The 14091-nt window shown below is 48.6% G+C and overlaps 1 protein-coding gene across 4 annotated transcripts in view; it reads right to left on the minus strand.

The window, feature by feature from the left end:
* Positions 1-1974: 1974 nt before the first annotated feature.
* SHISA6 (shisa family member 6) overlaps positions 1975-14091 on the minus strand; it is a 286915-nt gene continuing 274798 nt past the window's right edge. For 2 of the 4 annotated variants that reach the window (XM_070482326.1, XM_070482323.1), the window contains 3 exons: positions 13929-13985; positions 9860-10012; positions 1975-8244 (listed from right to left, as the gene is read on the minus strand). In XM_070482326.1, the coding sequence (XP_070338427.1) occupies positions 7694-8244; positions 9860-10012; positions 13929-13985 (761 nt within the window). In that variant the 3' untranslated portion in view covers positions 1975-7693. The remainder of the gene's footprint in view (positions 8245-9859; positions 10013-13928; positions 13986-14091) is intronic. The other 2 variants (XM_070482327.1, XM_070482325.1) reach the window with 1 other exon arrangement.

Genomic DNA, 14091 nt, shown 5'->3' on the forward strand with positions numbered 1-14091 from the left:
AGATGGGCAGGACCAAGGAAGACAGCAGGATGGGTTACTCACAGGTTCATTCAGCTACCTAGAGGCCCAGTTATAATTTGAGTATTGTTTTGTGATAATTCAGGGATAAGATATATCAGACGTGAGAAGAATCTTTGAGTCTAATATCCCAACTTTTACAGATGAGGAAACCAAGGCCCAGAGATGACATTGGCCAACACATCCATGATGTAAAAGTTACTGATTGCCTCATTCTTGAACTTTCAAAGCACCCATTCCCATCCTCTGCTCTTTGTGATTTTCCCACTGAGTGTCCTTGGTTTTCTTCTTAGAATCTTGAAGGAAAATCTTTCTTACTCCTCCCTAAGGTTTTGCGCTTCCTTCTCATGCTCAACTAGAGAGAAGAAAGATGTGTCCAAAGTGACATTGAAGGTGAAAAGTTACCAGAAACTTCTTGCATCTCAATGCTTCTACCATGAGTTTTCTCTGTCCTTAGCTTGTTAATGATGGTATATCAAGACCTCATGTATTCAGATCTCACCAATTTGGAACTAGTGACAACTGTGACAGAAGCTAAATTGAGGTTTACCTTTGAGAGTCAAAGAGAAAAAGGTGAACAAATTGTTAAGAGTTAATGATATTTAAAAGGGGATATTTAACCTACTTAAGAGAAGAATCTTTTAAAGTATTTTAGAAACACCATTTAAAGCGTGTTCAAAACTCTCTGGTTCATACCTGTTGACCATTTTCATATTAATTACCCATTATTCTTCAAAAAGGGAGATTCCTATTAGGGAACATGTTGCTAGTCTGATTTAGTCATTGTATGTATGTGTAAGCATTGTAATTAAATTGCACTTCTCAAAAAAAAATTTTTTCCAAATCTGAATTTTATTTTCCCTTGGGTTTCCTTCTGATGATGAATACAGATTAATGAACCTATGCTTGTAATGTGTGTGTTTGTGTGTGTACTTGCTATGGATCATCATGGGTTAGAGCCTGTATGATTCAGAAGCAATGTACTGTAATAATGATTGCTACAGCAAGCAAAATACATTTCAGAATATGTGTGGTTATGTGTTATTATGTATTAGAAGAGTAAACAGGTTTGAAACTTTGTCCTAGGTAAAGAATGCCATTGCCAGGAGATAAAAGGATTTTTGAATATAAATTCAATGCATCCAGTGAGACTGGTTTTCATTACAAAGGAGTTGGGCAGTTGGTGAGGACATGTGACTCTGGATTCTAGGAACACTGGAGGTGCTGAAGTTGGCTGAAGACCATGTCCTGTTTGCCAAACCTTTGTTTGCTGAACCTGAGCCCACCAATATCTAGGTTATGGTGAAAATTCAGAAACACAGAACAACAGATGAACTTAGCAGCAAAGTGAATATGTGCCAAAGAAAATGAAAGAGGAGTCCAGAGAAAGAGGGTCTTGAGCAAGACTCCAAATCTAAATCAATTTTCATGGTGCAACTTGATTCTCTGGTTTAAATGGCATGGATATTTAACCACCTGTACTCTAATCGCCCATGGTAACTACAAGAACTAACTCTAAAACCAAACTAAGACCTAATGTCCAAGAATAATAGTGCTAGAATAGATGAATATGGATACAAAATTATAACTTCTAATTCTGCTTTGAATTGGTATACCTTCTCCTTGGCACTTGTCTTAAGCCTACCTTCCTACATTCCTTTTGTTCTCCATTTTTAAGAGCATCATTAAGGTCTAATTTGCATATCATACAATTGTCCCATGGTAACTATAAAGTTTGATGATTTTTAGTAAATTTATACAGTTCTAAGCATCACCATAATCCAGTTTTAAAAAATGCTCCCATCACCCTAAAATTTCCCTCATTCCCACTTGCGGTCAATCCTTGCTTCAGCCCCCATCTCGAATGATCTTTTACGTTTCTGTGATGTTTAATTGCCTTTAGTTTTGGCTCTGTGTTTGTAAAAGTAAGTATGTGGCTACTTTAAGAGACACAGGTTATGTTGAAACGGCTTTATTTTTTTAATCCATAAATATCTGTTACTGACAAAAGTGGAAAAATCCTTAAGACTAAACCTTACTAAAGTGATATCTGTTTACAGTACATATAGAATGTGCTTTGACAGGTAAGTAGAACAATGAGATTTGTACAGAAGCAGCAGTTACGAGAGCACTGCTCATCATGAAGCTTACTTATGAGGAAAGAAGAAACCGCAAAGGTACGATAGAAAGGTACTTTTCATCAGTACTACCATATAATAAACATGGAATCCATAAATTGGGCTAATGCGTAAAAATGTTCATTAATCCCCCCTTAGGAAATTGTGTCCCCAAACTAAAAATATTACAGTAAGAATTGCTTTTTATTAGAGAATTTCAAGAATTCTTTACTACAAAATGTCTAGTTGAGTTATAGAACTAGAGGAATATTTGCCACTATGAAGCAAATGAATGAGTCCTCCCATGGAGTGGCATTCAAGGGTCACAGCAGGGGTGGACAGCAAAGTTGAGCAGGGGTGTTCTCTCCCTCAGGAGGGAAGATATTAAGGAGACGTATAATGTCATTTCTCTGACTGATGGAAGGTTGGTATGTTTGCCGATTTACAGGATGGGTTTGATGATACTGACGTGTACTCTGAATTCTTGCTTCACAAGCTTTCACCGGGAGGACGGCAGTCTCAGGAGGAGAGGCTAGAAAGGTACTAGGACGGGGTGAGCATCCACCTCCTAGCAGCCCAGGGGCTCATGCCGCTTCCTCCTCCAGCTGAAATGGAGCCCAGTGTCCAGACTCGGTCTTCAGGACACAAGTTCTGGAGCGGGCTATACTCACATCCATTGCTACACAGAGCCTTGGAGGCTTGGAATGCATTTCCAAGCTGCCCTCAAATACAGACTTCATGCCCTTTTGGGCCAACCTCTGGACTTTTCTCCTCCAACTCATCCCCTCTCTGAAATTGGAACCGCCTCCCTCCAGCTTTGAGAACCACATGAAAATGAAAATTTCAAATTCAGAATTCCCCAGTGACACAGATACCCAGGATGACTTAGGTGTGTCTATATGAGAGGCCTTCCATGACACATGGTTGGTGACCTATTGAATGGGTAGGCCCTTACACTTTCAGATAGAGAGCATCCCTGGGTGGCTGAGACCATGGGGCCCACCCCAGGCTTTGGTGAGGAGTCTGATGGCTGTCTATGTCATCTGAAGATGTCACCTTGGGGCAGGCATAATGGGATGTGTGCAGGTCAGTTGAGGTGGGGAGGAATCTGAAGAAAGGAGGATGTGCCAATGGGGAATGAAAGCCCTAGCATGTAAGAGCTGGATGAAACTTCAGAGCTCATCTAGTCAAAGCCCCTTGTTTTACAGATGGGGAAACTGAGGCACTGAGCAAGAACGTGACATCCTTGGTCACATGGCAAGATGGAGACAAAGCTAGGGCCAAAGCCATGTCTCCAAGAGCCTCAGCCCTGTGCTTTTTCCTCCTGTAGTATGCTGCCTTCAGAAGTCAAATATAGAGCCCAGGAAGACATATCTTTCATATCAAATCTGTCAATAAAATGCTGCATTTATAAAAATATCATTTGAACCCTGAAAAATACTTCATTAAAACACAACGAGCTTCCTTGAAAATACTCCAGAGCAAAGTTTCCCAGGTTTGGGGGAGGATGGTGGAGGAATGTGTGTGGGAGGCAACATGTCAACTCTTCCCAGAGCAGGTGCTTCCTGGGGTCCATGTCATCAACAGCCCTTTCAGATGACCTCCCATCAAGTCCACAGTGGCCTGTGGATGGAGTCTGAGGATGGAAGGCTAGTGGCAGACAAGGTTTCTCTGAAGAAAGTGGATGGTTTGGTGGCAGGGTTATTGGAATGAATATTTCTCCATGCTTAGAGAGTCATGAGGCTCTCCAGTCTTTGGGGACAAAAGGTGATGTGTGACACACACAAGCAGGACAGGTGTAAGTGAGGTGGAACAGAGGCAGAAAGCCCTCAAGAATATGAATCTTTGGCCAGCGCAGGAGCCTCTGGGCTAGTGGCAGGCTGGGGCAGCAGCTTCAGGGGACTTGCCAGCTGTAGGGACCAAAACTGATCTTTGAACCGTGATGCCTCTGACAGGACAGCTTCTCTCCCTTCCCTCCCAAAGATTAGAGGGTGAGAGCCCTTGGCTACATGCCTAGGAGTATCATCTCATAGGGGCAGGAGGTGAAGGATAAACCAATGAGGCAAACAGAAGACCTGAAGAATGTCGCATTTTTTGACTGCTTTCATTGAGCGCTCTAAGTTTTAGAACTAGAGAGTATAGCAGGCCTGAGGAAAAGAAATAAGGAGTGGAGGAAGGTAAATGGACGAAGAAGGCAGGGCAAGTGAGATGAGAGGAAGGAAAGACTGAAGTGGCATAGAAGACTGAGGTTAAGACAGGAGGTTCAGGGTGTGAGAGTGGAAAGAGGGGAGAAGAAATTAGAATAAGGAAAGGTTGGAACTTTCTAGAAGGCAGACCCATGACCCAAGACACTGTGGAGCCCTGAGGGCAGAAGCCCAGTTAGGGGGTTAAGGGAATTCTCTGGAAGGCCTTTGTGATTTATGAACTCATGGAGCCAAGAGTGAACTGCAGAAAGCAGGGCAGGAAGGGTGGCATTACATGAGCGACCGTGAGAGCTTCTTTGCCATCAAAGGGCAGGGAGACCAGCAAGAACCTTCAGGGCAGGGGAGAACCTGTGCAGAGCCCAGTCCATTCCCATGAGAGCAAGGGAAACTCGCACAAAGAGCAGAGTGAGCAGAGGGAAATTTGGGGCTTTGGGCTTCCCTTGTAGGGGGAGGGGACTTTCATTGTCAGGGAGGGATGGCCCTTCTATGTGTGGCAGAAGCCACCAGCCTGGTGGGGCTGGAAGTCGTGACGTTTGGGTCCCAGTGCCAGAACCCTCTCTTATCTGCTACATAAATTTGTCTTGTAATGCAGCTTTGCTTGTTCCTCAGACATGGGTGGGACGGTGGAATAAGTGAGAAATTTCTGTGTCCCAGTTAAGACATAATTTTATGGATTTTTGACTGAATTAGAGCAACTCTGTAGACTTCTCTTTCTTTTTCCCTCCCTCTCTCCCTCCTCCCCTCCCTCCTTTCCTTTTTTCTTTGCTTCTTTCCTGCCCTCCTTCCAGACCCAAGGGTGAAGCAGAAGAATCATTTAAAAGAAGTGAAGGTTCAGGTAGAATTTTCTGATCCAACTGACAACAGAGGTTTTAAATCGGATGAGGCTGGAGATGAGAAATGTTTTGGAATCAACCTATCAGACAACCCCTGAGACAGACAGACAGGTCTGGGTAGAAGCGTCATCCTGAGGGCTGGAGAGCTTGGTGCCGAGAAGATGCTCTGACGTGGGATGAGATCAGGTTTCTGGTCCGGGGTGTGTGTGTAGACACCTGGGGAGGGAATTCTTACCCGCCCACGTTCTCTCCCCTCCCCACCAGCAGGCAGCCCAGTGAGACTGGCTGAGAGCTGGATTAGAGGGCAGTGAGTTTAGGGGACCAGCTGTGAGAGACACACCTTTGTTTCTGGGAGTGGTGCACTACTCTATTTAGGATGATTTCCTCCAGCCCAACCCTCTCAGCCTCGCCTTCTGGAACAAACAGTCATAAACCCTTGGGGACCAGCCCTTGAGAAGGTTTATGTGTTTGTAGGGGAGGAAAGCAGAGACTTATTCCTGTCCTCACAGCCTCGCAGTCCCCGTGACGCCGCCCCAGTGGGGAAGCTGAGGGCTGTGTTCATCACCCCCAGCCTTAATCCCCTCCTGACTCATGTGATGGGGAGTCTCGGGAGGAGACAGGAACTTTGGAATTCTTGAAATAAGTAAGCGGAATCAGTCGATTGATTTCTCTGTGGATTGTGGACTTGGTCAGATTAAAAATTCCCAGGGCTGACATTGGGGAGTTCTCGCTGCCCCGCCTCCCTTTTAAAGGGCCATGCATGTTGTATGCAGAACTGGGGGAAGCTAAAATCCCACTGTAAGGTCATTGCTTTTGGAGTCTGACTGTGGTGACAGTCACAGTTTTAGTATCATACCTTCACCCAATGATCTGGAGCTGATTCCCCTAGCCCCGGCCCAGGGAGATGCCCTGGCCCTGAGAATGGGGGAGCCTCTTCTCTCCCTTCAGGCTCTGGTTTTGGGGGAGTGGATGCAGCTTAGTTCACTGTCTCCAGGAGGCGGTCACACCCTGCCCACCCCCCCAGGTTGGAGGCAGAGAAGGAGCTGAGTTGGGCTGGCAGGGTGGTCACCCAGCAGAGCTGAGGGCATGGATCTGCCTGGTGCAGAGGAGGGACTGGGGAGCTGCCCATTAGCCCCCAGACCAATAGCCTGGAGTACCATTATTTGCGTTTGCTAATGGGTCTCTGCCCCTTTGACATAGAGGAGGCACTGGTCGGAAGAAGCAGTAGCCAGGAGAGAGGAGTGGAATTGTCGGAGGACAGGAGGTGGGGAAGGGGAAACAGGCAGCAAGAGCGAGTTCTAAAGATAGAAGGGGTCAAGCAGGGGGGTAGTGATGGGGAGAGAGGAGCGGGCAAGGTGCAGGACAACTGCCTCGGGTCCTCCTTTATTAGGGGCTGAACTGACCTTCTCTAGAAGCCTCTGCCTCAGTCCCACCTGATGTGCCTGATGGGAGACAGGCAGAGCCCTGGACAATGGGAATGGTGAGCCCCTGAGACCCAGAGCATCACAGTGGCCCTCCCCACCCACCGCTCTCTGGCCAGGGCGGCAGATGCCTCTAGGGCGCAGAGTCGGGGAGGGGAAGGCAGGCCTGAGTGGTGGGTCACAGTTCAGACCTAGAGGCCCAGAGGAAGTGTGGAGATAATCAGGTTGCCGGGGAGGGCACCCCAAAAGTCCCTGCACCCCATCGCTACTCTCCTCTGGGAGGGCTAGAGTGAAGCCCCAGAGAACTCAGGAGTGGAACATTTAGGACTAGAGGAGGGGCCAAGTCTCCCAGAATAGGGGCCGGGGGGCCTTCTAGGTGGGGCAGCCAGCTGGAACTGGGCAGGGTTCCCGGCAATGAGCAGGCAGCCGAAGGACGGAACCCCTCCCTATCCTGGGCCTCGGGGAGGGGTGCAGGGCCAGCGTGGGGCCGCAGGGTCAGTGAAGGAAGGGCCACTCAGTGGGGACCAGAGAGTTCCAGCAGGCAGAAGAGAATCGTTATTGTGCTTATGGACACGGCAGCTCCCCGGCTCTGAGAGAGCGAGCAGGCAGTTTTTAGGCACTAGAAGATTTCTGTGATGCGGTTTTAGGTAAATGAATGAGACCGAGTAGTCTATTCGGTCAGCCCATTGACTGCACCCACTGGCCAATTCAAACCCAGGCAGCGTCGGACCAGGATCAGGCCAGGGTCTCTTGGCTGACAGAACCTGCAGCTGAGCCCCCAGGAGAGGGAGAGGGGACGTGGGACTGCAAGGGAGTTGGTGACAGTGGGGAGGGTGAGACTGGGGCCTATACCCTCTCCTCACTCCTCGCTGACTCTTCTGGAAGAGTGAGAGCAGTCGCTCTAGATCCCACGTCTGAGCATGCTGTGCCAGGCCACCAGGCTGTGTCCCCCTGGAGTATGGCTTTCTGGGCAAAGCTGACCCACCCCCAGCTCCTATGGAGGGGACAAGGGAAGGGAGATGTACAGGGCTAGAAGTTCTGCTCCAGGGCCCTCCTGACCCCTGCCCTGCCCTGCCCAGTGGCTCAGCCCCTCCTGGCGGTCAGACGGTCACTTCGGTCTTGCTGGCTGTATAGCAGGTGTGGTGGCCCGGGATGTAGTGCAGCTGCTCCACCGTGTTGTGCCTGCGCGAGGCAAAGGCCTGGCGCTTGGCTGCCGTCTGGCTCTTGCCCAGGGTGGCGTAGGAGTTATTGGAGGCACTGGGATGGGAGTGCATCTTGGTCATGCGGTAGCGGTCCAGGACGGGCGTGGACACAAAGACGTCCGTGTGTGAGATGGCCCGCGACAGGGACTGCTCTGGGAAGGCCGTCCGCTCCGGGGACAGCAGCGGGTCCTGGGAGTGCAGGCGCTCGGTGGAGAGCAACTGCTCATCGGACAGGATGCGGTCATAGGGCATGCCAAATTCATCTGCCAGGCTCCGCTGTGGGGACAGGACCCTGTCTTGGGACATGGCCCGGAGGGGCCGGCGAGGTCGCTCTCGCGGCAGCGGCTTCTGTTGGGACATCTGGATGACGTTGAGGGGGAGGGTGCCACGGGCGGCCAGGTCAGGCAGGTGCCGTCTCCTCATGTAATACTCATCAGCCTCCTTGTCAGCTGCAGGGGAAAGAGAGAGAGAAGGCAGCTGGGGTGACACCGGAGCCAGGAGTGAGCCAGGACCCTGCAGCCCAGACAAGTGGAGGCAATGCTTCTCCACTGAATGTGCAAACCATTCAGTCTTCTTAAGTGCAGAGTCTCATTCAGACCTCTTGGGTCTGGGGTGGGCCTGAGAGTCTGCATCTCTAACAAGCTCCCAGACAATGCTGATGCCCCTGGTCCGTGGACCACTTTGAGTAGCGAGGAGTTAAGGGACTTCCTCAAGGTCCCCAGGAGTTGAGTTCACAGCACAGTGGAGGGCAAGCCCAAGCCCTGAAATTCCCTCCAGTGCAGCTTCTACTACACGTGGTCAAGGAACAGAATGGCTCCCTGGTCTTGCTGAAACATCCAAGTAGCAGCTGGCGGCTTTCCAATGAGGTCCACGGCCTCTTTCCAAGGAAGCTGGGTTGCAGAACCAGCCTCCTGCTAGAATAAAGTGAGATGCTCCAACTAGGAGGCACTTGTGAAAATGCTTGGCTGGTGACTTAGGAACATAGTGACACCTTCTCTGGAGTAACAGCCAAAGCACAAGAAACCAACACATGGGCATCCGCCCCACACAACCACAGAATCCAGCCTACACATACTTCACCTGTGCCCACAACCTGAGCAGGCCAGAGCAGTCCTCTATGTGCACCCCATTCAGATGCTCCACCCTTCTCTCCATCCAGGAGGCCCTCCCAAGCTCACACTGCCTGCTGCACCCTTGAATTTACCCAGGACATACACAAGCCTGCTTTGCTCCAAATTTCGGGAATGAGGCTTCCAACAGACAGCCTTCTGGATCTCTGCAGAATGTGGGAATGCTGACTGCTCTTCAGTTTTCCCAGAGGGTCACTGAAGGGTAGATCTTACCTCCTGAGTCACATTCCCTCATCCCAGGGCGTGCATCAGATTCCTTGGGTCATTGAGAGTCACCACCTCTAGCCACAGAAACTCAACGTTCTACATTAGAGGTGGCTGACGTGGAATCGTGGGCTGACTTTCTATCAGGGTAGGTTGCCCTGTAGCTTCAAGCAAATGCTCAGTGCTGAAGTTGGGTGGTCATCAAAATAGAGTCTTGGGGAATAAGGGCAGAGGGTCCGAGGGTTGGAAAGCTGAGAGACAAGAGTTTTCCTGCCATGTACCTTCTTGACATTGCAACATCTTAAACCCATCAATCGCCAGAGCTTCCCCAGACTCAAATGTCAGAGCTGGGATCACTTGATGAACTGGACTCAACTGATGGAATGGGGTACATGTGTGGGATGGGGGAGTCTCAGGTTCTCAGGACAGTGTTGGGGTGGAGACAAGGCTCTCTCTTGCAGTTAAACTAGCGCATGAGTTGAAGCATTGCCTCCCATGGGAAGGTGGACCTGAGGACTCCATGGCCTCCCTTTTGTCTAGGGGGAGAATGGAATCAGACCATAAAGAACAAAACAAGGGGCTTGTCTATTCTCTTCTTCATGCTACACCTTGCTCTTTCTTCTTGGGACTTTACACTGGTCCCCTCAGGTGTAGGGCAAGAAAGTTAGACATAGGAGAATGTCGTGGAAGCCCCAGAGGCAGACCCCAACCCTGGGAAAACCCCACTTACTTAGCCTCTTCAGGGATGAGTACTTGCTGGGGTGGGTCTTCACTGCAGACTCATAGGATGGGGGCAGGTGGGCCAAGTTCTGGAATGAGCGGGAGAAGGAAAGGTCATAGGGCTCGGTGGCTGATGTCAGGATGTTGTTCATCCGTGGCTTCTCTGCAAGAGAAGGGAGGGGTGCATTGCATTAGTGAGGACAACGTTTGGGGCAGGCAGAAGGGAAGGGTCTAGGTTCTATCTCTTCACTTTCTGCCTCATCCCCATCCTGCTTTCCTGGCCTCCTGTGCTAGGATATAGGTGCTGCTGGTGACTCAGTTTCCCTCATGCTCAGTTCCAGTTGTCAACAAGCCTGGAGGCAGGTGCTATTTTAGGTGCCACTAGCAACAATGCCAGTGTGCCCTTCCTTGAATGGCAAACTCTTTCTGCCAGTACATCACTGGGCTGTCTGATGAAAATGTAAGCCTGATGGAGCTGAGGGGGGTCATAAAATCATCCACTTTGGTGTGAAAGTTCTGCCCTTTCTCTAACAGCTTTAGGCAAATTTAGCTCTCAAGCTTAGAAAAATCTGGGTTTGAAGGAGTGCAGGTGACTGGTCTTGTCTACATACCCATAGAAGAGCTGAGTCTAGGACCCAGCTCCACTGAGATTCCAACCCACACTGTCCATGATGTCATTTCACTTCTCACATCGCCCCCTTCTGCCTCAGGCTTCTCTAATCCCCACGTCTGACTAGCCCCTGTGGGCTACAAAGCCATTTCCTCTTACTTCAGTTCCTTTCTCTGTAGCCCCCTTAACTGTCTCTGAGCTGCTGGAGGAAGAAATGTGGGCGAAATGCTTAGCACATCATTCCCCTTTTCTCCCTCCCCTTTCTTTCCTCCTCTTGAGGTAGAACCTTGAGATTCCAAAATCTGAAGAGAGAGAAGGGAGTGTTGTTCAATGCCAGACCTGAGGAAAAGACTCTGGGAAGGAATGAGAGAAAAGATGAAAGGGAGTTGATGTGAATGACTAATGAAGTGAATGAGCTGTCCTGGGCTCTGGGGGCCAGAGAAGGAATAGCACAGGAGTGAGGGGTAGAGGAGATGCCGGTCTGGGTGAAGGAGTGGCTGTGAAGATGGAAGGACATAAAGGAATGGAGGTCTGGGGAAGGAAGATGAGCATGCCTTGGTGCTTGACTGACTTGAGGCACAGCAAGAAGTCAACAGGTATTTCTGGGGGAAACAGTGGTACCATTCCCAGGACTGAGGTAGTTAGGTGGCTCTAGTTTGGCCATAACATCCCTCCATCCTCTTTGGTTTGGGATGCCCAAGAATTGGCAGGCTTTAACTTTGGAGAAATGTATCAGAGGACTGTGGCTCCCCATGCCTCTTGGCAAAGAGAGTGCTGAACCATGGAAGGCTGGAATTGTATGAACCATGGGACAAAGGGAAGCACTCCTAGCCTAGCTTGGTCCAAGGGCAGCCTAAGCACAGGGAACTCCCAGCTTCTCTAGCCCTTCCTGCCTTCACTGGCACTCCTAAAATTGAGCCAGGGGAGCCCAGCCAATGAGCTGGTGTTCACGCCAGCTCAGTACATATGTGAGGGGGTGGGGGATGCTCTACATCCCTGAGAGATCAGAACATGCTGTATAGAAAGAGCCTCCCTGGCATGGATCGGGACAGACGCCAGGAAGAGGAGTGGGCGGGAAGCTGGGAGCACTACTACCCAGAGCTGGGTAATAGCCACTGTCCCTTAGCTCTTGTTTCTTCATTTTTGGCCATGCTAGAGAAGAACGAACTTCCCTCTGCCTGTTGGCATCATATTCCCACCGAGGGCATCACTCAGCTCATCTACTTCCAAATGCAACATTTCTGGATGCTCTTACCCTACACTGTTCTCCAAAACATGCTGATGAGCCAAGGCCACCTCTTCCTTGCCTTCTGCCTCCACCAAGATTGCCCCTGGCCTCTTGCTCATGCTCTCTCTCTTATTGCAATGGCCTTCCTTATTCTTTCTTTATCCAAATTCTCCCCTTGCTCAAGGCTCTTCGCTATGACAATGTCACACCTTTTCAGCCCACAGTGATATCTGGTCTTCAAGCCCTTATTGCTCTTGTAGTCAATACCACCCAATTTAGTGTCTACGTGATCTCTCGTCATTTGACTTGAGTTAGTCTTGTTGATCTCCAAAGATTGCAATCTCCTTGACAGCAGGAGTCTTGCTTTCCAATTTTTCTGATGCCTTCATAATGCTTGGCCCAAAATAAAGATTCAATTAATGCTCTTTGCTTAATCAAGTAGACACAGGCCCGTTCCTTGCTTAATAGTCTCTCTGCTATCTCCTGGGAAAAGTGTAACATCCAAAGAAGGAATTCAGAGAAAACCCTGCTTCCACTAGGCTGTGAGCTGCTCAAGGGCAGGGACTGAGTCTCATGTATGTTCATCTCCTTGCCACCCAGTGGGAGAGAGAAGACAGGAAGAGGAGGAGGGAAGAACGGTTCCCTCTTTCATATTTAAGAGGCTGTGCCTCTGTTGGCTCCGTCTGGGGAAAACCAGATCATAGTTATTCTTCCAGAATGTTACTGAGTAAGGGGAGCATTCCTTGCTTGCCTTTTCTGGCTCCTCTTCCTGCTGCTGCTTAATCACCATGGGCATCCCCCAGGCTGTCTGCTCATGCCTTCTGCTTTTCTCTCTCAGCCTTCTCGTACAGATTGCCCCTACTCCCAAGCCTTCTGTTACTGCTTCCAAAGGGTAACTTACATCTTCAGCTGTAACCTCCCTTCAGACCTCACGTTAGCATTTCTCACTGCCTGTTTAATGACTTTTCTTGCATATCCTATGGTTGTATCTAGCTCCAGATGTCCAGATCCAAACTCACCGTCAACAATTCCATCCCCTGTACACACTGGCTGCTTTCCTGATTCCTTAGATTGTGTTAATACTCCCCCACCCCATTCTTCTAATTAATCTTGGCTCTCCATTTTACTTATAATTGATTCTCATCAGTCATATTCAGTTAGTAACTGAGTTTTCCCAAGTCTTTCTTCAAAATGTATCATATCAGAACACTCCTTTCCATTTCTACTTTCAAAATCACCACTGGTATTATCTTCTTTTTAACTGATCTCTCTAATTTCTTGCAGTTCTAATTCTTCCTAGACCCCACAACATTTCACATCTTATTAAACTGTTGCTGTCATCATATATTTCCACTAGGAGCCTAGCACTGGAGGGGGACATCAAAATAGTCCACTTCTCTGCTCCTAATTATATTGTCCTTCAATCTCAACGCTGAAGTAGGACATGATCTGACGTGATTAGTAGGTCTTTCTACCAGGTGAGCTGTAGAATTTATCTTTGTTTTGAGTTTCTTTCTCACTAAAATTTAATGATGTTTTCACTGTCTCACAGCAAAGACAGAAGAATGACTGATAGTTCATAATTTACATGGCTGTCTTATGTTCTATCAAGTTTTGAGCAGGTATCAAAAACATTTTTTCTCTGCAGTTCCAAATATGAAGTTGTGATCTGGTGTGAGGATGTTATAACCTAAGAGGGAAACATGGCTTTGTAACCCTTTGGCACGATGCTGACACTGCTGTGCTCTACAGTTTTCAGCCTCTTCCCCTGCCAAGAGGTGGAAGCTCAAATCACCCAGTTCGGTTTTGTGTTTTATCAAATCTTAATTAGTTCGAAGAGGATCGATATAGTTCACCAAGTCTCATGTCATTTGTAAATGGTACCACAAGTAGCCTTGCTCAAAGGAGAGTGTTCACTCCTTGCTGTGGACATATGGAGATTATGACTGCAAGAAGGGATCTGGATTGCAAGTGAAAATGGGTTAAGAAAGGGTCTCACTCCTTCCCTTTCATGGTGCAACATCACTCTGATGTTAGAGACAGACACACCAAGAGGACAATGGTCTAAAAGTGAGAGTGAGGCATTGTGGCCCTGGAGGAGGGTGGACACCTGCCACCTTACACCTCCTTAGCTTCAATGAGTCAGTGACCATGTGTCTGATACCCTGATAGGCATCAGTGGTTAGGATGGAGCCACTTGGAATGAGGATGGAATGCAGAGCACTCTCAATCATCTCTCACCATGTGTAGGGGTCTGGGTAGCACTGCTTAAAATCGGATGGTTATACTGATGATCACCTGAAAGTTATAGAAAAGAAATTTTTAATGAAGAATTCAGGCATTCCGTTGTCTCTCCACCACAACAGCACCTTTCTTGACCTCTAATATGCTTCTTTGAGTCAAA

Source organism: Equus asinus, chromosome 13 (assembly GCF_041296235.1).
Source record: "Equus asinus isolate D_3611 breed Donkey chromosome 13, EquAss-T2T_v2, whole genome shotgun sequence".
In the NCBI taxonomy this organism is placed as follows: domain Eukaryota; kingdom Metazoa; phylum Chordata; class Mammalia; order Perissodactyla; family Equidae; genus Equus; species Equus asinus.